The sequence below is a fragment of the Typopeltis vanoorti genome, chromosome 24 (genome assembly GCF_054136105.1).
Source record: "Typopeltis vanoorti isolate ZY-2024b chromosome 24, IOZ_Tvanoo_1.0, whole genome shotgun sequence".
Classification (NCBI taxonomy): Eukaryota; Metazoa; Arthropoda; class Arachnida; order Uropygi; family Thelyphonidae; genus Typopeltis; species Typopeltis vanoorti.
In genome coordinates, this window is record NC_143572.1 from 26,480,528 (window position 1) to 26,501,849 (window position 21,322).

Below are 21,322 nucleotides of genomic sequence, written 5' to 3' on the forward strand. Positions count from 1 at the left end.
AACATATTAAAGCAAGGGTGTGGAAGGAAGATAAATTGGATTGACAAAGAATAAGATGGCAGTGCTATTTATATTGAATGAATTTAAAGCACTATATGGCAAAAATAGTAATACAATGTTGCCATCCCTTAATGACTTGTGGTTTCATGAAGAGGTCCATTTTTACTGCTGAACTACTAATAGTATTATTTACTATAATAAATGTTTTTGTGAATGCCTCTGAACAGTCAGTTTATATTGTTATTATTACTATTCACTACCCCATTAATCAGTAATTCCTAGCAAGAGTCCATTTTGCTCTATCATTAAATGTATTTTTGCAAAAATTGAATGCAGGCTAATAATATAAAAAAGATTATAGCAACATTGTTTTATTTGGCCTCTGTTCATTTGATTGTTTTACCCAAAATGAACAACATAATTGAGAGGAATGACTGCACTTTTCTTCCATAGCTTCACAGGGTCTACTCTTCGTTCATGAATTTTTTTGCACTTTCCAGACTATAAATGAAAATAAATTTATTGACTCAGAGAATACTTTATGAATATTAGTATACTGCAATAGATTATCTAAAATTTAAAATAAATAATATATATACTGAACATTTTCTATGAATATGATAGTTTTATCTAAATTTATTGAAGAACCATGCAAGTTAATATATAAATTAACATTTTGTAAATACAAACATTGTTTTTAAAACTATTTAGTATAATTTATCTGCTGAATTTCATGTTCATCTTATGCGTTCCTCTTCAATGAAATGACTATGAAATGAAATACAAAGAGAATGTGGCAATAGAATAACAAATTTCATGAAATTAAAAAAAAAAGTGGAAAAGGACTTAATGACCATACCAGCCATTATGGATGAAATACGCATCCTCATATGCTTCATATCCATCATATATTTCAATGGAATATCAATGGTATTACAATTTTAATATGCACTTTGCATCCATGGAAACTTGGACGTATATATACGTCCTGGCTAATAAAGTGAACACAAATAGTACCACTCTGCTAAGGAATTGGTTGTAACATGTCCAGTTTAATAGCTGCCAGAATTTTTATTATTTTCAGATAAACTTGTATGAAGGCATACAGTTGTTTCTGTTTACATTTGCAGTGTTCTTGAGTTCTGCACTAAATTTTCTACTTTTCTTCTTTTCTCTTTGAAGATTGAATTGAAAGTAAAAAACTTCTTTCACAGTTTGTAAGTTACCATAATTTTCCATAGTATGTTTTAAATAAGAAATTGGCAACTTCTAAACTGGATTTATCAATTTCTGCATATATTTCCAGTGAAACGATACCTTGTTTCACTGTCAAGAGTTCTTTTTATTTTTTAATTTTTTTTATTTATTTATTTTTCATGTTGAGCCCATATATGAGAGGTTGGTTGATCAACCTATAGTACATTGGTACCATATATGGATAGTGGGTTGGGAAAGAAGAAACTTGTTTATATTTAATTTAAAAGCCTGTATATTGTATTCCTTGGGAAATACATCAGGGGCAAGACTGTTCCACAGTACAGCAATAGCAGGGATGAAGGAGGAGGAAAAGAAACTTGTTCTGTGGGTTTCAAGGTGTACTGTTAAAGGATGTTGAGCGACAGCTGTACATGTTCCAATGGGCTTAATACTGAGTGGGTGAATTATTGATGCTATTTCAGATGAGCATTTGCTATGGAAATATTTATAGAATATACCAATTGCAGAGGCTGAACGTCTGTGTGAAAGTGGGTGTGTGTGTGGGGGGGTTGGTAAGATATGGGTCATTTATCAATCTATTTGCTCTCCTCTGTATTGAGTCAAGCATTTTGAGTGAACTTTTGGGAGCCCCACTCCAAATGTGAGATCAGTATTCGATAGCTGGGCAGATTTGCGATTTGTATAAGGTTAACAGCTGTTCCGAGGTGAAGTAATGCTTTGAGTAAAAGAAAAATCCTAGTTTTTTTGAAAGCTGAGGATGCAATGGTTGTGATGTGTTTATGCCAGGAGAGGCTTGATGTTAGAGTAATTCCAAGATGAGAAATCTCATCTTGTCTGGAAATTTGAGTGTTATCAAAAATAATACTAGGGAAAAATGGTTCTTTTTTGTGAGAAATAAGACAGAACTGGGTTTTTACGCATTGAAATTGACAAGGTTATCTGAGCCCCTTTGGAGGATGACTTGGAGATCACAATTGAGGGCAGTGGTGGTTGATGTTCTGTAGGTTAAGGTGAGTTGTGTCGAGTAAGGTTTATCAAATGAAATGAGAGCAGTGTGCTGTCATCTGCAAAACTATTGGGTTGGAGGTCAACTGAAGTCATTGATATACAGAAGGAAGAGAGTTGGTGAGAGACCAGAACCTTGTGGAACCCTGGCATTAGTTGGATGGTGAGAGGATAAGGAACTATCTACCATCACACAGTGTGCATCCAGACAGAAAGCTAGCAATCCAACTGCAGAAGCCCTGAGACAGTCCAAATGATGGGAGTTTGCTTAGTAAACCTTTGTGCTGACCTGGTCAAAAGCTTTGGAGATATCAAGTGCAAAACACTTTAGATTCACCAGATTTCTCCATTGCATTTATCCAGAGATGGGTGATATATGAGAGTAGATCTTCTGGCAGCAATGGAATCTATACTGGTGGTCGCTTAATAGCTGGGTACCTTCAAGGTAGCGTAAGAGTTTGGAATTGATGGTTTTCTTCATCACTTTAGATAGATGAGTAGGATAGGGTGGTAAGTGGCAGTAATTTGTTGCCCTTCTTGGGAATGGTTTGAATATAGTATATACTCCACCATTTCCAATTTGTGGTGGAGTAAGAGAGTATGTACAGGTGGCATAGAGTAGGAATTAGTTCTAGTGCACAAACCTTCAGGACAATTGGAGAAATGCCAGGGCCGGGAGACTTTTTTTGTGTCTAATTTAGACAATAGGTTTCTGATCTCTTTCTGGCAAAAGGATATAGGGGCATTGTATGTTGGGCAGCCGGAATGGTTTGGGGGGAATTTCCCATTGTCAGTTATGCCTGCATTGGCATTTCGTGGGTGAGGATGCAATAGAGCCATCTGGGTATAATAGGAGTGGGAATAGTGTTGGGTAAAAATTACAACCAACTGCTTTGGTAAGAGACCAAAAGGTATGGCTGCTATTTGGCAGGCTTCAAGTTTCCTGCTTTTTGCCTGTTCAAATTCTGTTTTGGAAGCATTGAAGGAGGAGGATGGAGTTTCTTGATGTAAGCCAGTTGTGGTATGCTTGATTTTTCATTTGTACAGCCTTGACACATCTTTTGGAGAACCAGGGTTTAGTTAGGGTACGGCAGTTCAGAGAGGAGTGGGGAATGTATATTTCCATGCCGGTGAAGATTACTTTGCATGTTTGGATTGGAAGACCAGAAACATAGAAGGCATATGAAAAACATAGAAGAAACATATGAGGCATAGAAGTTATGAAGGCTTTGCCACTTGGCACTATTATAATGCCAAACTACTCTTGTATAGAAGTGGCTGTAAGCATTGTTGCATGGGGGAGGAGACGAGCACTAGACTGTGGTCGGAATTACCCAGGGGAGCTCACTGCATTAGAGATCTGGGGTGTTTGGGGAGTGGTTCAGGTTATCTGGTATTCCAGTTGACGTGAACAATTTGTGTAAGGTCATTAGTGATGGCAAATGTTTCAGCATCTGCCTACAAGGTCTGTACAACTGGAGGAGGAAAGCCTGTTGTTGTTGTGGACATTAAAATCTCCTAGGAGGATGATGTCACTGTTAGGAGAGTGGAACTGTAGAAAATCAATTTTTAAGGAGAGGAAAGTAAAAAGCTCAGAGTGGTTATTGGCATTAGGAGAGCAATAGAAACGGCTAATGAATTTGACTGAGTGGGGAAGGGATATTTTCAACCAAAGAAGATCAGAGTTGGGTGATTCTAGGTTAGGTGCTCTCTGGCAAGGTATGTCAGAGCAGATATATGTGAAGATGCCACCCTGGGGTTGAAAGGAGTTAAAGAGTAGTTTGGAATGTTGAGATGGATAGTGCTGGGGGAGGTGAGATTTCAGTTTCTGTTAAAGAGTAGGTGAGGTTTGGTGGACTGAAGGTGGTAGTGGACACTATTAAAGTTGGAGTTGAGGCCACAGATGTTAGTGAAGTGGATGTGCAAGGTTCTGTGGGGCATATATTTGACTGCAAGGGTCTTGCATATTTCCTATGCAGTGCATGCATACTGGTCTATGGTGGCTACTAGTGGTGTCACTTGATTTTGACACTAACATGTATGATCCAACTGTTGTCCCCATTTTGGCATTTTTCTTCAAGTTGTCTTTGAAGATAGCATCCTTGTTCTCTCTAGGCAAATGCTAAATCAGGTCAAGCACATGCGCGACTGGGGGCAAGTATCCTTGAACTTGTTATTTATCGTCGTCATTAATTTGGATGTGCTTGTCAGTGTGTCACAGAATACTTTCACGAGATGCAGAAAGTTCGTTCTAGCCTTTTTTTATTTATTTTTGGGTCCGAAACAATATTTCTGGGATCGAAGTTGCAGTCTCCTGCTAATTTGTGGATGCTTCTTCTTTTAATGATTTACCATTTTCGGTAAGTTCAAAATAACGGTGTTTAGTCTCCTGTTTTCAGCCTCGATCGAATCGTGCCCGTTGATGTGATTAGGTCGCGGAGTTATTAGCGGGCAAGGGTGTACTTGCGATGCGTCGCTGATCGTCGAGTAGCTCGAGCTTAGTTTCTAGCGTTCGGATTTTGGAAGAGAAGGTTTCCATCATAGTATTAAGGTGTTCGAGATTTTCAACTCATTTGCCTAAGTTCAGAAGTTGTTTTATGGGAGGCACAGTAAGCAGGCAAAAGGCTGGTTGAGATCGAAAGAAAACTTGTGCGCCGATTCATCTATTTTTGCGCAGGAAGCATGTAGCCAGTAGCAACAGAAATCGCACAATATATCATTTTATCATTATTATTATTATTATTATTATTATTGCTTTTACAGCTGTGGCACTTCATATTGTCATTGGGTTTGTCGGCGATCGACGGCTCTACTCTGACGAGACCTGAGGTGCTCTTTCGTCGTTGGCCTTTGTTGCTGCCATCTTTACTTCGTACGGTAGGCATAGCTCACGCTTGCACGTGGCTTTTTTTTTTTTTATTGTAAGGATAACTGATTTGATGGACTAGGTACAGATTGTGCAGAAGTAATCGGTTCCTTAGTACCTGCTTAGTTTTCCGTTTACTGATTAGTTTGCACGAAAAACAACGATAAAATGTGGGAGCACAAGTTTAGAGCAGCTTATTCACAGGTGCCATCTGGGGGAAGGCAAGCATATTTTGAATATTTTAAAGAGTTGGTAAAGTCTCAACTATAATAGACATCTCATGTCTGTTTTTACAATCATTTTTAAATCATTACGATCAATTAGTTAACAAACAGCACCTGTTAGCCTGCATGATGTCCTTCGTCTCTGCCTTCTATATAAAATAACTCAAGAATAGATAAACCAATTTTTATGAACCTTAGTATTTAAGATGGGAAAATATGTAATTAAAAGCTTGCATCAAGACCAAGATATATTTTTTAATGCATGTGGTGTGATTAAGTGTTGATGACACATCCACAGAGTGAATTTATCTCAATATGTTAATTGCTCCCCAGTAACCTATTCTCATATTAAACCCCTTGTCTTTTATTTAACAGTCATTAAACAGCTACTACTCTGATCAATGCTTTGGAATATTAATTGCACCCAGGGAATGGGCGAGCAAGTCTTCAAAGCTTCACTGGTAAATTCATGTTAATGCTGCAGATTAGATTGGTCATTGTGATACATTCGTAATGACTTTAATTGGTAAAATTTGGCTACCCATGCTAACATTACCTTATCAAAGCCTCAGGTGCAGATAAGTTAGTGAAATGATCACGGATATACCAAAAAAAAAAGGTGCAACTTCCTTAGGGAATTTATAAAGTAATTAATTTTCCTAAAGATCGATAGCTAATAGACATGTTGCCTAAAATTAGCTCATCTGAAGTGTTGACTAAATGTTCTGTTCTTCAAGGTTTTATAATCAGGAAGGGATAAACCAATTTTTATGAAACTTAATATTTAAGACTGGAGATAAATTATGGTGAAGAGGGGTGTGAGGAGTAGATTTTTTACATGAAGAATTGTGAGTGAATGGATTGCATTACTGGAATATGTTATTAATGCAACGAATATTAAGGATTTTAATAAATAAGTTTTCAGTTGAATGATCCTCCCATGATGAGCTTACTGACTCCATGGAGGGTGTAATAATAATTATTTAAATTTCATTAAGAGAGAGAGAGAGAGAGAGACAGTCAAATATTCTGATCATTCTGCCTAATGGAAATATACACACACAAAGAGAGAGAGAGAGTGATTGTGAAAGGCAGACAGTTTGATAGTAGAATCTAGTCTCTATCAATTAATAATAAAATACGTTAAATAATTGAAATTTATGACATTGATCAAAGAATAAAATTATATACAACATGCAAACTAATGCTTTTTTGCTGTTATGACGTCAAAAAAGGAGTTAATAACATATTACATGGGTTTGGAAGGACAGATGAGGTATTTGTTGCTTACAGTACTGAACAACTTAATACACTATAGATTTCTAAGGTATTCAAGGTTTCAGCTTGACTTTGATGAGAACAAAGACTTAAGTATTTCAACACTAGGTAGTATATGTCAAAGGTTATGTGGGTTCCATGCACTATCAGTTACTTATATTAATTACCTAATGATGTTTTTTGTCATAATTAATGAAAACAGAGCATAACACTATATATATATATATGCCTACTACTATTAACTCGGGGTTGGGATATGTTCATTTTTAATATAAACTGACTATAAACCCGAGAATTTTAAACACGAACAACGAAAGCCGCCAACATGAAGTAAATTGGACAACAACTTCAAACCTACACATTTGCCATGATGAGGTAGAACGCCGCATTGTAGAGTCAAAAGAAATCACCTTGGACCCTCTTCATATGAACAATAATCTCAGCTATAATTGCCTGACTCTTTCAGCTCTACTATCAGATACTGGAGATCGCGTGGTTCCACATACGCACAAGTGTACAACAATAGAACTTTAACACGGAACTATAGCACAAGTTCATAATAACTGTAATTTACAGTCGAATATCATAACTTTATAATTGTATAGCTTTAGAGTGTCTCAATGTTTATTTCAGTCTTTTAATATCTTTCTATGTTCTTAACGCTTGATGAAGTCAATTTCGACGAAACATGTTGCGTTTTTTCAAATAAATCTCAATTTATTATAGTTCTCGGGTTTATAGTCAATTTATATTAAAAATGAATATATATATATATATATATATATATATATATATATATATATATAAAAAGTGGAAATGCCATTTTTGTTTTGTTTTTTTAAGTTATCCCTTTTGTTTTCTTACTGTCATTTAGTACAGTGTTTCTCAAACTTTTTTGGCAGTGGCCCACTAGCTCCCATACCCATTTACCTATAGGTCACATTTTACTATCAGATAAGCCTTCATATGCTGTCCGTAAGTACAGAAATGTGGTGTAGTTGCCATAACATACACAACATAAGGTTGTGTATGTTATAGCAACAACATTTTTCAATGGAAAAATTAAGTTGGGTGAAAATTGGGACAGTATTAGGATATGTTGTGAATTATACCAGAAATCCAGGGAATTCAGTTGTATAAAAAAAATACAAAATATACTAATGTGAAGGAAGACACTGCTTTCTTTCAGTAAACATATGTTTCATTCTAAGTTCGAGAGTTTAAGTAGTTTTAGCCTCGTATACAGCCCCACTTTTTTTTTTCAGACAAATGTTGAAAAAAAACCAACTGTGCAGTTCTAAGTTTGCAGAGAACAGTAGTAAGTACTTCATTACGATGTCAGCAAGTCCATGATATTCCAACAGTATATGGAGAGTCCATCAAACAAGCTCCTCAGTGACACATTTAAAGTTATTTTTACATAGTTGCATATCTCTTTCAATGAGACCTAACTCTCAGTATTTATTTATATTCTCCATCCATATAGAAGGATTTTTGATCCACTCTTGTTTTATTCTTGTCTCTGATACTAAAAAATATTTTTTCAATTGCTTGCATATTTTGCAAATAGGCCTCATAGGTGCTATTTAAAGTCTTCAATAATCAGGTTAGACTTTTTTTTTCTCCAGAAATATGAAATAATACAGAAGTGTGGAACTCTGAAAATCATGATTGTCAAAGTGCTTCTACCATAGTCCAGTTTTGTGCAATCCCAGACCAACGTCGCACTCGTAAGCAATTTGTCTTGGAGTCATGGATGTGTGCTGAGAAAGAGTTTATTTTTGAATGCTTTCTGGGAATGTATCCATTTTATAGCTACACAAAATGATGAGTGGAACACTACTGTCTACACTTGTTTATACTATTAAAAATGCACACTATTAATTAATATCGTAGAGACAGTTAAAATACGCAGCACTCAACCAAAATAGTATAGTAAACCAAAATAATTGTGAACTGAAACCAAAACTAAAAACTTAACGAAATTAACAGATTGCCTAAAATAAAATATCAAAATAAATTCAACACTCATCTCTTATATTTCTGTGGTTCTTAATGGACTCATAACCGTCCAGAGTATCCTTGGATTTCGTAATCATGATTCCAGGTAAGGTAGTCCGAATCATAATATGTATATAAATTTTTCTTGGAAGGTTCCCCCGTATGTGGGATGAAAAACTGGAATTTGCAGGAGGAAAAATCTTTCAGGTAAGTCACCGTCACTCGAAAAGCTCCGAGAAAGGTCATTCGGATCTTAGACGGCATTTAAACACGTCTTATCAGCCAAAGGGCATCATTAAAACCTACTGAGCTACAGAACTCAACGCTGATCTACAAACAAAATTAATAAAAATTATATCAGCTGGTGGAAGACGAACTAGGTTTTCTTTAAAGACTCCAGTCTAAAAACAATAAAATCACCAATATCAATCGAATACTGAATACATTTAATACAAAGTACTAAATGTAAGGTTTAGTAACAGGCTATCAGGAATTTTCTGATTGACCAATGTAAGTAATTATTAATTCCACTTTGATTTTATTAATTTATTTTCTTACCACAAGTGATCGGCTAAGTAGATTAATTAGTTTTAGCTATTATGTAGCTTACAAGTATATGGTTCAAGCTGATTTAATGTAACGTCTACCATCAGACCTCCAAAGACACATCGTTGGACATCCCACACATACACTGCATGGGAAGAAGTAAACGGACACCATAGTATGAGAAACAAACAGCCATGGCGCCCACATGAAATGTAGTAATTACTGCAGCAATCCTATGGGACACTTTCCACAAACGTACGATAGCAGTCAATGGGAATTTTAGACCATTCTTCCTGTAGGCGTATAATGAAGTCCTGAACTATTGTGAGGAGGGCGTCCCTTGACCTCACCAGACGCTCCCGTTCATTTCACAGATGTTCAATAGAGTTGAGATCAGCACTGTGTGGAGGTTAGTCAAGTGTAGTAAAGTTCATGTCCGCAAACCACGCAGTTACAACAGCAGCCTTATGACATACTGCATTGTCTTGATAAATAAAAAATACAATCGTCAGTTTCGTAGAAACACCACAAAGTAGGAAACACCGCATTCCATTGCATTGTCCAGAATGTTCAAATACCTCTCAGAGCTCAATGTTCGTACACTACAAACAGAAGTCCAAGGCCAAATTAGAATGAGAAGAAATGTTCACTGGGCATCCATATGCTCAGTAGATGGAAAGATGTGGCGCTCCATAACACAGCTTTCCAAGCCTCCATATCCCACTATAGTGGGGTGCTGCATGTTGGTTCGGGTAATATGGGCTTGCATATTGCAGACCTGCCATTGAAATCATTGTTGTAAGCTTCAGATTCGCGTTCCATATGAAAGAAGGGTAGAAAATATGTCTATATGGCAGTGTGTATTTGTTCTAGTATGTATTTCGGTGTTTTTTCCCTTCCTGTGACTACTTTGGAGGAAGGTGCTGTTTGAATTTGTTTTTTCCTGTATTTCTCAGTATGTCATGTCTTGTTCAACTCAGTAATCGATGCTATAATAAAATCCTCTTTTCTCAAGAAATCAAATACTCTGAATTAATAAAATAAATAAATATATAAAAAATTATTCTTCACACTACAATTTCAGCAATATTCAATGTTGTATAGTGAAAATCATTAAATTCTCCTTCCACCTCCTTATCTCTCTCTCTCTCTCTCCTCCCTCAAGAAATCCAACATAACAGAACAGAAACTAACCATCCCACCTCACCTAGAAATGCAAAAGGCCAAGGAGTGCAAATCGAACTTCGAAAAGGGTGCTTTTCGAAGTTGGATCTGCACTACTTGGCTGGGGAAAATGAAAGCAAGAAAAAAAAGATATCCGAAATATACATAACTCCACTCCACACAGAAACTACATTTTCTTCAAAATGATACACCACCAACTACAAAAAACAGACAACTGTTGGTTGTAGGGTTGTCCAAAGTAAATCCCTCGAGGAAAATGGATGAAAACAATCCGTGAAATCTATGAATAAACAGGGAAACATTCTCAGGCATCAAACACAAACCATACAAAATGATCTCAAGTCCCCGTGGACAACAGGGAAGAACTCTTTGGGTAAATAACACAAACCTTTACCAATGTCTCTTCCCACATTCACCCTCCTCTATATGTTTTCTGAAGGGGACCACTACCTGACTTGAAAATTCTGCCATATATATTGTTGGGACAAGATACAAGAAGCAAATTACAAAAGTAAATACAAAACACAGGTTTGATGTTGAACAAAATTCTCTTAAAATCCAACTGACTTGCTATTGTCAAGATGAATCTTGCACTATTGCTACTGATTTATATTCCAGTCATGAAACAAATATATTGTTTTCCATAGCAGCATTCCTACATAGCCAAGAAACTGCAATGCTACATTTTATATTTCTGCCAAGAACAAGAGGTGTGCTTATCCTGTCCTAAGTAGGAAAGTTCTCTCAACACATAAGTGATCCTTTGCGATACAACACTTATTGTACAATACAATACTTATAAGTGATACAACACATTATATGCGATACTTTGTTGATACAGCATCAAAGTGCATATAAATCTACATCAATCTTATAACATTGTGACAATTTTCTTTAATACATAGGATACTTTACACAAACACCTCAGAATTTAAGATTAGATATGAGCGTATCACCATTTCGGGCAGAATGATCAATCATTTGTAATGTACAAAATAAAGAGCAATGTGATGAAATTGCTTACTGCAGATGGATAAAATCAGGTCTTTCAGGCCATGAAAGTCTCAGGAAGTCAGCTGGGATGCAGTCATCATTCCTTTCTACAATGACAAGAAATATGACATATTTCTTGATGAAGCTCTAGTCAGTAGTGAAACTAGACTTTTAACACCTTTGCCAAAATTGTAGCTAAGAGCCTTTTATATTGTTAAAATTTTAATAACTGGTAAAATCCCTGCCATTGATGCCTTTCTGACACGATGCTCTTTGCAACTGTCCAATACTAAAGTGTTCTTACACCTCTGGTTCTAGTGAAAACAATCTACAGATGGCTTTAACATACATAGTTTAAATTGATCTAATCATTCACCTTAGGCTTATTTGTGAATGAAGAATATGTTTCGCCAACACTAATACATAACTAGAATATAGCATCCATCATTGTCTTCAACATTAGTTAGTCAGCTGGTACTTAGAACTCGGATTTTATTTGAATGTTTTGTGTTGCATTGAGCTCATCTTTTGCATTTAGTTTTTTTTTTTTTTTTTTTTTTTTTTTTTTGTACGATGTGCTGTGGGAGATGATTAACAGTGGGGATTACTTATTTATTAAAATACAATGTGGTTTGAATTGTGAAATTTTAAATTAAAGATTATTAGCATTTGTTGTCGCAAAAATAAGCAGGTTAGCTAGTTCTTGAAACTACTCGCCAGCTTTTGCCTAAATCTATGGAATCATTTGCTTTATCTTTATTTAAAGTTTCATCACATATCGAGATGTCGTAATGTTAAAAATTAGTGAAAATCTCTTCTTTTCAGCAATGAATAATTGTGCTATTTATGTTTGAAATTTAAAGAATACTGTACTTTAAAAGAATATCCTTATCTGATTGTTGTTTTGCATTCATCTTCTGAACGAAATGCACTGAAATGGAGAATTTTATTTAAATGTACTAAATCTTTCAATATGCAAAAGATGGTAAACATTTTAATTGATTTTACTAATTTTTTTTAGATAATTAAATTCATTCTTACAATTTTTTTCACATCAGAGCATTCCAGCCTTGCAGCACAAGGACAGTTATACAAAAACACGGACTGACCATTGGAAATGCTACATCGTTCTCCTGAAAATCAAAGAAAATCATAATAATGAGCTTTTCTGTTTTATAAAAGAGTTCGAAATCTTTATGTTCAAACAATTATAAAGCAGGTGTAGCTATTAATTAATGTGGGCTGATATCACTTAAATGAGCAGGAGTGATATGTAGTGAGACAGATTCTCACACCTCACCAATTTCTGACTCCACCAGAAATAGTTGACTATTAATCAGATTAGTTTGCTACTAAAATAGACTGACAAATAATGATAAGGAATGTGTAGTCTGCATTTGAATTTCTGAAATTTCATTTCATTTAGCTTCAATTATCTGAAGCGTAAATTACTAATGTGTAACAACAAAACTTAGTGGAAAGGTGGATCATTCATACTGTTGACTTGCCATATATACTATTGGTTGTTTTAATCTAAGTTTTTTAAATTTGTATTCTTATTTTTTTTATTGCTACTATTTTATACTCCTATTCACCTTTACTGATTCTTCGCTTTCCACATTATTTTAAGCTCTATTATTAAGTTCTACACTAAATAGAAAAAAAAACATAAGATAAAAAACCCTGGAAGTACCTCTTTAAGCATATTTAGGTATGTTTGCTAGTCAGTAACTTTTTCAAAATAAATTTTAATGAGAAAAATAAAACAATTGATTTTTAGCCTTACAACGTGAGTGGTTATTTGAGGTTAGCTCTATTTCCGCTAAACTTTGTTTCACATTATTTTGATCTCTTTCGACTAAACGTGAGTTAGCGATCTCATACGGAGATATAGGAGTTTTCCATCCGGAAACTCGGGTTTTTAGTTCCTCGGAACAGGAAAGCCGGCCTTGTGAACACAAAAACACACACGGATTTTCAGTCAATAATATATATATATATTTAAAAAAAAATATCAGCTAACGCCTTTTTATTCCCGTATATACGGGAGTAGGCGAGGCCATTTAGCCCTATCTAACTTTTGGAGACTGAGTGGGCAGTTCAATCTCCACTGGTACCCAATCAGAGACAGATGGCCCAAGGCTATCACTAATTAAGCGGTACGCAGTGAAGAGAGACGGCTCAAATGTGCCGCCATCTCGTGATTCCTAACCCTAACACAATATATTTAATGTCTGAACCGGTCGAAAAAAGGCTTAGAAAAATTTCCTCTAGTCGGCGACTAGACTCGAAACCAAGACTTCCTTCGTGCGGCGGTATGCAAACGCCACATCCACTGAGCTACACAGGCTCTTAAAGAAATAAAGCCAGCAGCACCCAGGTTTCCAAGATGGGCACCCTACCAAGTACTAACTGGGCTCAGGTTTGCTTAACTTCAGTGATCAAACGAGAACTGGTGCTTTCAAACCGATGTGGCCGCTGACTTATATATATATATACTGTATATATATTATATAGAAATTAAAATTATATATAAATTAAAAACAAACAAACATAAAAACACTGTGTCGTTATAATAACAGACTTGAAAATTGAAGTTAAGTTTGAATTGTCGTTATAGTCCGTGCTGTAGTTCTATTGTTGTGCAAATGCGAGGCGTATGAGTTCACGCGTATGGCAGTACCTAATGGCGAGTCAGGTAGACTATAACTGAGGTTGCTCTTGATGTGAGAAGGGTCTAGGACAATTTCTTTGGATTCCACTATGCGCCGATCCACTTCATTGACAAATATAAACGTTTCATGTTGCGTTCCAATCTACTCCGTGTTGGCGGCCTTCATCGTTTGTGTTCACTGAAAATAAGACGTGACTTGAGAGAGCTTGCGCTGATTCTATTGTATGAAATGTCTCTCTGATGCTCCTCTAGCCGTAGGAGGATTGACCTCTCAGTCTGGCCATAGTATGGCCTCCCACAATCACATATTATTTTATATACACTGGGGAACAGAAGATGGTTATGAGCTTGTTTTGAGTGGCTTAGAACTGACCTTAGTTTTGGAAGAGTTGAAAAACACGTTTTTATATTAAATTTTTTTCAAAATTCTTCCTAGTTTCCATGAGAGCGAGCTGATGCACAGTAAAGAAATATAACCCTTGGGGTTGTTATGGATCTCTGTGTTGTTTCGAGGGCGCTGGTATAGTTGCCTCTTAATGTTTTTGGAACAGAGTATCCATTATATAAGAAAGTTCTTTCTAGATGTTTTAGTTCATTTTTTTAGTTCTTCATCAGACAATACTGAGCGAGCACGGTGAGCCAATGTGGAAGTGATACCTAACTTTTGTGAGGGATAGTGATGTGAGGATGCATGTAGGTATCTATCTGTGTGTGTTGATTTCCTGAAGATTGAGATCCTTAAAGAATCAGACATCTTAGTAAGCTTCATGTCTAGAAATGAAGAGAACCATTTTCTTCAATCTCCACAGTAAATTTTATGTCTTGGTGGAAGTTGTTTAAATGATTTAGGAAGATGTGAAGATTCGCTACACCATGTTCCCAAATAAGGAATATATCGTCAACATAGTGCCCACTGACATTTATATGGTAAATTATAAATTTTCAAAATAGCTAGCCTCCTCTTTAAAAGGGGTAGTAGGAAAATCTACCTTTTACATTAAAAATTCAACGGACTTCGCTTCTAAAATCAAAGATATAAAGCTGAAGAATTCCGATATTATGGCGAGCTTTGATGTTGTGGCACTTTTTACAAATGTTCCAACGCAAGATGTTTTCGGAATTTTAAAAAAAGATCTCTAAAAAGATTTTTGCTCTTCTCTCACACTGTATTAATTCGAAGTATTTTGAGTTCTAAGAGAAGATTTATAAACGGAATAAAGGACTAGCTATGGGTATCCCCCCAACCCCCTGTTTCCAATACTGGCCAACATTTTCTTCGAGGATTTCGAGGAAAAAGCCATCTCTAAAGCAACATGAAAACCTAGAAAATGGCTCTGCTATGTAGACGATATATTCCTTATGTGGGAGCATGGTGTAGAGAATCTTCGTATCTTCCTAAATCATTTAAACAACTTCCACCAAGATATAAATTTACCGTCGAGTTTGAAGAAAATTGTTCCCTTTCATTTCTAGACATGAAGCTTACTAAGGTGTCTGATTCTTTAAGGATCTCAATCTTCAGTAAATCAAGCACAAAAGTTAGGTCTCTGTCGCGAATGTCGCAAAGGTGGTCAAAACAGCACATCAGGTTACATGGTTGAAGAAGACACACTGAAAAGCAGGGATAGGGAAATTATAGTTTCATTTTATGAGGCAGTATAAAGCCATATGTGGACTACTGCGCATAGATCTGATCGCCTCTATTCTTTGGTGATAAAGAAGTGAAGAGGATTCAGATACAAGTCACAAAAATTGTGGCAGGTGTGTGGAATGCTTCCTATGAGAATAGACTGAAGGTCTCTGGACTCCAAAAACTAGCTGATAGGTGTAAGAGAGGAGATATGATAAAATCATATGTTATTAAAGAAGTTTTTTATAAGATTGACACTGATTGCGGTTTTTGGCACAGTGCAGAAGGAGAGAGAGAGAGAACGAGGGGTTACCCCTGGAGTTTTTGCTTGAACTGTGGTGAATGGGTGGAATGCGTTGCTAGAGGTATGCTAGGTATTGTGTGAATGATGACTAGTGTGTCACGTGTGTCAATATATGGTTTCCCGCGATGAGTCATCAGACTCCATGGAGACACCCCCCCCGTATTAATAATAATAACAATTTTTTCTCATTACTTGATAGCCACACCTCACAGAATAAGATAGTTTACCATAGCTCAATTTTATAATAATTCGCATACTTACCTCAACAGAATTAGCATTCTTTCTAAACTCATTTGATAAAACTATCTACGAGAGCACTATACTAAAACAAAGCCAGTGATATTTCAGATTAGATTGTTGAAAATTAGTTTAGTCATCAGTCTCAAATAGTGCATTTTGAGATTGACCACCACTATATTTAAACACACACACTATTTAAATATTAGAATAGTTTAATTCAACAGTTGTATTTCTGTATAGCGCCCAATTGGCACGTGCAATGTTTTATGCTTATCAGTCTATATAAATTCCTACACAACAATTGAATAAAATTAGTGTATGTAGTATGAAGAAAACTACACAATTATTATTAAATATTAAACCGAAATTCTTACATTTTGATCATTTCTTGTTGTCACAGATTTCTTCTCCTACACTTTGCAATTGTACTGCCATATAAGTCACAAAAAGTTATATAAAGTTAAACGGCCTCGCCCTATTCCTATAGGAAAAAAAGACGTTCGCTTTTTTTTTTTTTCCCGGTTTGTACTTTGTGACACAACATTGTCATTCCGTACAGCTCTTCACTGAACAGTTTCTCTCTCTCCCTTTCCAATTCCAATCTTCACTACTTTAGCTTAAATACTTTTTAAAGCTTTCACACCAAACGACGTTTTTTAATTGCCTTGGGATGAAAAAAAGAAAGATAAACAAGTTCTAGACAGGAAAAAAACAAATAGATTTTCCGTCTCAAAGTTTGATGGAATTCAAGCCCAGGTTTTTTCAAACAAAGGACATCATGAATATCACCTGATCACAGCCTGCTGCCCTACATAAAAGACGAAGGTTCACCTAATTATGCTGAAATTACTACAACTTATAATTAAAGAACAGATTTGATTATTTCCCTTCTAAGTGTTCAAAGTTATTGCTAGCCATGCTGTTAAACATAAACAATAAATTAAACATGAATTTTCAAACCATGTGACGCTGACGCATTTCTACTACTAGTTGATTCCAATTGTGCTCCATGCACCTTTAAATTGGATCTTTCATCTCGTGTGAAATAAAAAAAAATTATATCCAGATTCTCCATTCTGAATATCAAATTATTGCACTTTCTAATGCAATGAGGTTTTCAGTGAGATTTGCTGAATTGTACTGAAACTTTTACAGACTATTATTTGCAAAAGTTTCAAGAAAGCTGTGAAATCTGGTTGGATGGGATTTAATGGGATACATCGTAGAATAGGTCTCCACATAATACAATTTTGGTTTCAATTTAATGTTTTTCTTGGCAAACAAAAAAACAAAATCAGCATATAACTGAATATTTCCGTCCAGACGATTCCAAATATACAGAATCAAAAAGGCGTGGCCCAAGGACAAATCCCTGTAGTATCTTGATAGCCATACTTGTTCTCTTAGATCTGCTTCTCCATACATTATCACACTTTGACCCATGTCAGATAACCATGCTCTCCTTTCCATTCCCTTCCCGTTGAGTCAGTATAATAACATCTTCTGCAGAAGTCTGTCAAATGCCTTGGCAATATGTAAAAGAATCGTTATGTATCCAATTTCCTTATTCAGCTCTGTCGTCGCTTTATCGCAAAATGTGAGTTGATTGGTAAAACAAGACCTATCTTTAACAAAGCCATGATGTCCTCTCAAAAAGATCAAAATGTCTCCCACCAATGACTTCTCATCAATTTCTCTAACACCTTAATATTTATTCCTGAGATAGAAATTGGTCTATAACTGACTGCATCGGTTTTAGCTCCGTCCTCGTGTACCGGAATGATCTTGCCTTCTGTCCACTCACTAGGGTCGTGTTCATTATTATTATTATTATTATTATTATTATTACGGGCAACTCCAGGGAGTCATTAGACTCATCGAGGGAGGCCCCAAATCATTTTCATCACAACTATTCGACATTCATACAGTATCTATCATACCTCGCCTTAAACTCATTCACTGTCACAGCATCCACCACAGACTCAGGGAGCGCATTCCACTCATTCACTACTCTAAAAGTAAAGAACCCAGCTCTAACACCTTTACTAACCACACTTTTGCCCAGTTTCCATGGATGTCCCCTAGTCCTCCCACAACCAGCCCTGTTCTCAAAAATATCTTCTGAATTAATTTTATAGAAACCCTTCAGTAATTTGAATGTCTCAATCATATCTCCCCTCCTCCGCCTATCAACCAATTTTTGCAACCCACAAATCCTCAACCTGTTCTCATACGGTTCATTCCACAGACCTGCTATCATCTTGGTCACTCGCCTCTGGATCCTCTCCACCTCCTCCCCATCAAGAAGAAACCTAGGTGACCAAATCTGAGCACAGTAGTCGAGATGAGGTCTTATCAAGGCTCGATACAGAGGAACAATAACCTGCTTGTCTCTGCTTGTCAACGTATTCTTCAGCAACCAAGTGATTTGATGAGCTGATTTGGCCACTTTTGCAATGTGTCCCCTAAATTTCAATTCCTTATCCACCAACACTCCTAAATCTCGTGCCTCATCAATTTCCTGGAGCACGGTTCCACCAATGCAGTAAACTGCCTCCCATCTTTTCACCCCAAAATGCATAACCTTACATTTTGCCACATTAAATTGACATCCATTCTCCCTAGCCCAGACCTCCAATCTATCCAAATCATCCTGCAAAATTTTGACGTCATCTGCATTCACTATTGCCCTACCCAACTTCGCATCATCCGCAAACAAATGAACTGTTCCTCTCAGATCCTTTCCTATATCATTTATGAACAAATTAAACAGTAGTGGTCCAAGAACAGATCCTTGTGGTACACCACTAGTCACAGGCCGTCTTGTGGACTCTACTCCTGAGTAAACCACTCTCTGATATCTCTCCGTCAACCACCCTCCTATCCATCTCACCAACCCTATGTCCATTCCCATATGCTGCAATTTACTGATTAGAATTCCATGTGGTATCCTGTCAAAGGCCTTAGCAAGGTCCAGCAGAATCACTGTAAACCCATTACCCTTATCCAGTTCAGCCGTCACTGTGTTATAATACGTGAGCAAGTTACTGAGGCATGACCTACCCTTCACAAAACCATGCTGTCCCCGATACAGTATCCCATTTTCTTCTATCCAATCTTGTATTTTCCTCTTGACTATTTTCTCTAAGACCTTGATAATGATTCCTGTTATGCTGATTGGCCGGTAATTTTCAACAGCAGCCTTGGAACCACCTTTGTGCAGTGGAACTATTTTCCCCTCTTTCCACCCCCTTGGGACTGACCCAGTCCTGAGGCTCAAATTAAACATAATGGTCAAGGGCACTGACAATTCATATTGCAAGACTCAAGTGAAACAATCTATTATGGAAATAACTCATATTCTAGCACTTTCCTTTTACACACTTGCTGATATCTCACCCAAGCCCACTGTCGTGTTAGAGTTATATTTTGATAGACCAGAGAATGGTCTATCAAAATGTATACCTAATCATGATGGTTACTTAATAGCTCAACTATTTCCAGCTCGTTCGAGATTTTTCTTTCTGCATCTGTATATATCAGGAGTTGCCAAGTTCCAAAATAATTAAACATAAATAGACTTACATAGGTTTATATATAAATTTATATTTAAATATTAAATATATAGAATAGTATAAGATTAAATATAAGTTGACATATAAAGACATTTTTCACAGATAATTACATATATATTATACATGTATCATTAATTTGTCTTTTATAATAAATCCAATAAAAACCAAAAATACCCAGAGACCGGTAACGAACAACCTTGCAAGTCGCAAGATTTGGTCACCGTTGGTATATACAAAGGGTGTCCTACTGTGGTAATTCTTTGTTTTACTTGCCACATAAAAGAATTCTCTCAAATTTCCTTTAACGTCAATTGCCACTGGTTGTCACAAGAGATCTTATGAGAAGAGCATGTGTTCAGACTGATGAGAGTTTGGAGCATTTACATATCGTTCATTACCTGTCAGGTCAATTACAAACATTTGGATAAATGCTACTATTAAGTGATTGGAATAACATAAACAAGCAAACAACATTTGAATCACGTGCTTCCAAAGACTACGAGAATGATGATTACATACTCTATTCACAACAAGAATGTCCATGTCTTTCAAATCATCGTGTTTATTATTATTATTATTATTATTATTATTATTATTTTATTTTATTTTTTTCTGTTGAACATCAACATACGCATATTTCAATGAATTACCAATCACATAAGACAAAATTATTTTGTCCTATGTTAATCATTTTGAGATGCATGATTTCCTTAGACGAGAACTTGCCATTACATAAACAACAGTTTAAATAAAACAAGATTACAGCTCACAATCGAAGGAAACTAATATTATAATTCCTCGAACAACAGATTCTCCCTTATCGCAAGAGGAAGGTACTATTGGTTCCTTTCAATTCATCACATCTGATGAATATCTGTTGGACATACTGAGGGAAGGTGTTTCACAATCAAGTATTTTATAATATTTTTCGCACAAAATTATATGTTATGCACAAAAAGCACTCTAAACTGATATACTTACCAACGGTTCGTAGAGGACTGCATCTGCTTCCCTTACCATGATGCATTACGCAGCATTCGTTAATTCCACAGTCCAAATTGGTCTCACATTTCAGTGATCGCTGTGTTGTCTAATTAAATAAATAAATAAAATAATTGACAGTACGTGATTTACCTTAATTTTCCGAATATAACGCATTCTAGACAATAACGCGAATATTCGCAAAAGTTATATTAAATTTGGAATTTAAAAAAAAAAAAAAATGCAGAAATTCATGTCCGAAATCCTAAATATTCATCAATGATTTAGTTGGTGAAAACGTTTCCAACCTATTAATATTGAAAAAATTAATGTAGTAAGTCATAAAATAAAAAAAAAAAATAATAATAAAAAATAAAATATTTTATTATTTATTTCAATTAAAAATAAAACGATGCTACAATACAATGAAATATAGAAAATATTACATGTAAAATGCGTGTTACTGGCATTAAAATATACGTTTACAACAACAACAGCAAATCTGAGAATAGCGATTGCTCACGCAATAACAAATCAGAAAAAAAAAAAAAAAGGAATAAGCCCTCTAAATGCTTTTTATTCTTCAAAGCAGTACTATTTTA

At 35.8% G+C, this 21,322-nt stretch overlaps 1 protein-coding gene and 1 pseudogene across 1 annotated transcript in view; both read right to left on the minus strand.

The window, feature by feature from the left end:
- Positions 1-399: 399 nt before the first annotated feature.
- The window catches only part of LOC150093038 (uncharacterized), a 31,692-nt gene continuing 10,769 nt past the window's right edge, over positions 400-21,322 (minus strand). Inside the window, exons 2-4 of the mRNA XM_090414131.1 lie at positions 20,721-20,829; positions 12,358-12,449; positions 400-501 (exon numbers count right to left, since the gene is read on the minus strand). Of these exons, the coding sequence (XP_090270257.1) occupies positions 400-501; positions 12,358-12,449; positions 20,721-20,829 (303 nt within the window). The remainder of the gene's footprint in view (positions 502-12,357; positions 12,450-20,720; positions 20,830-21,322) is intronic.
- On the minus strand, positions 13,681-13,799 carry LOC150093039 (5S ribosomal RNA; annotated as a pseudogene).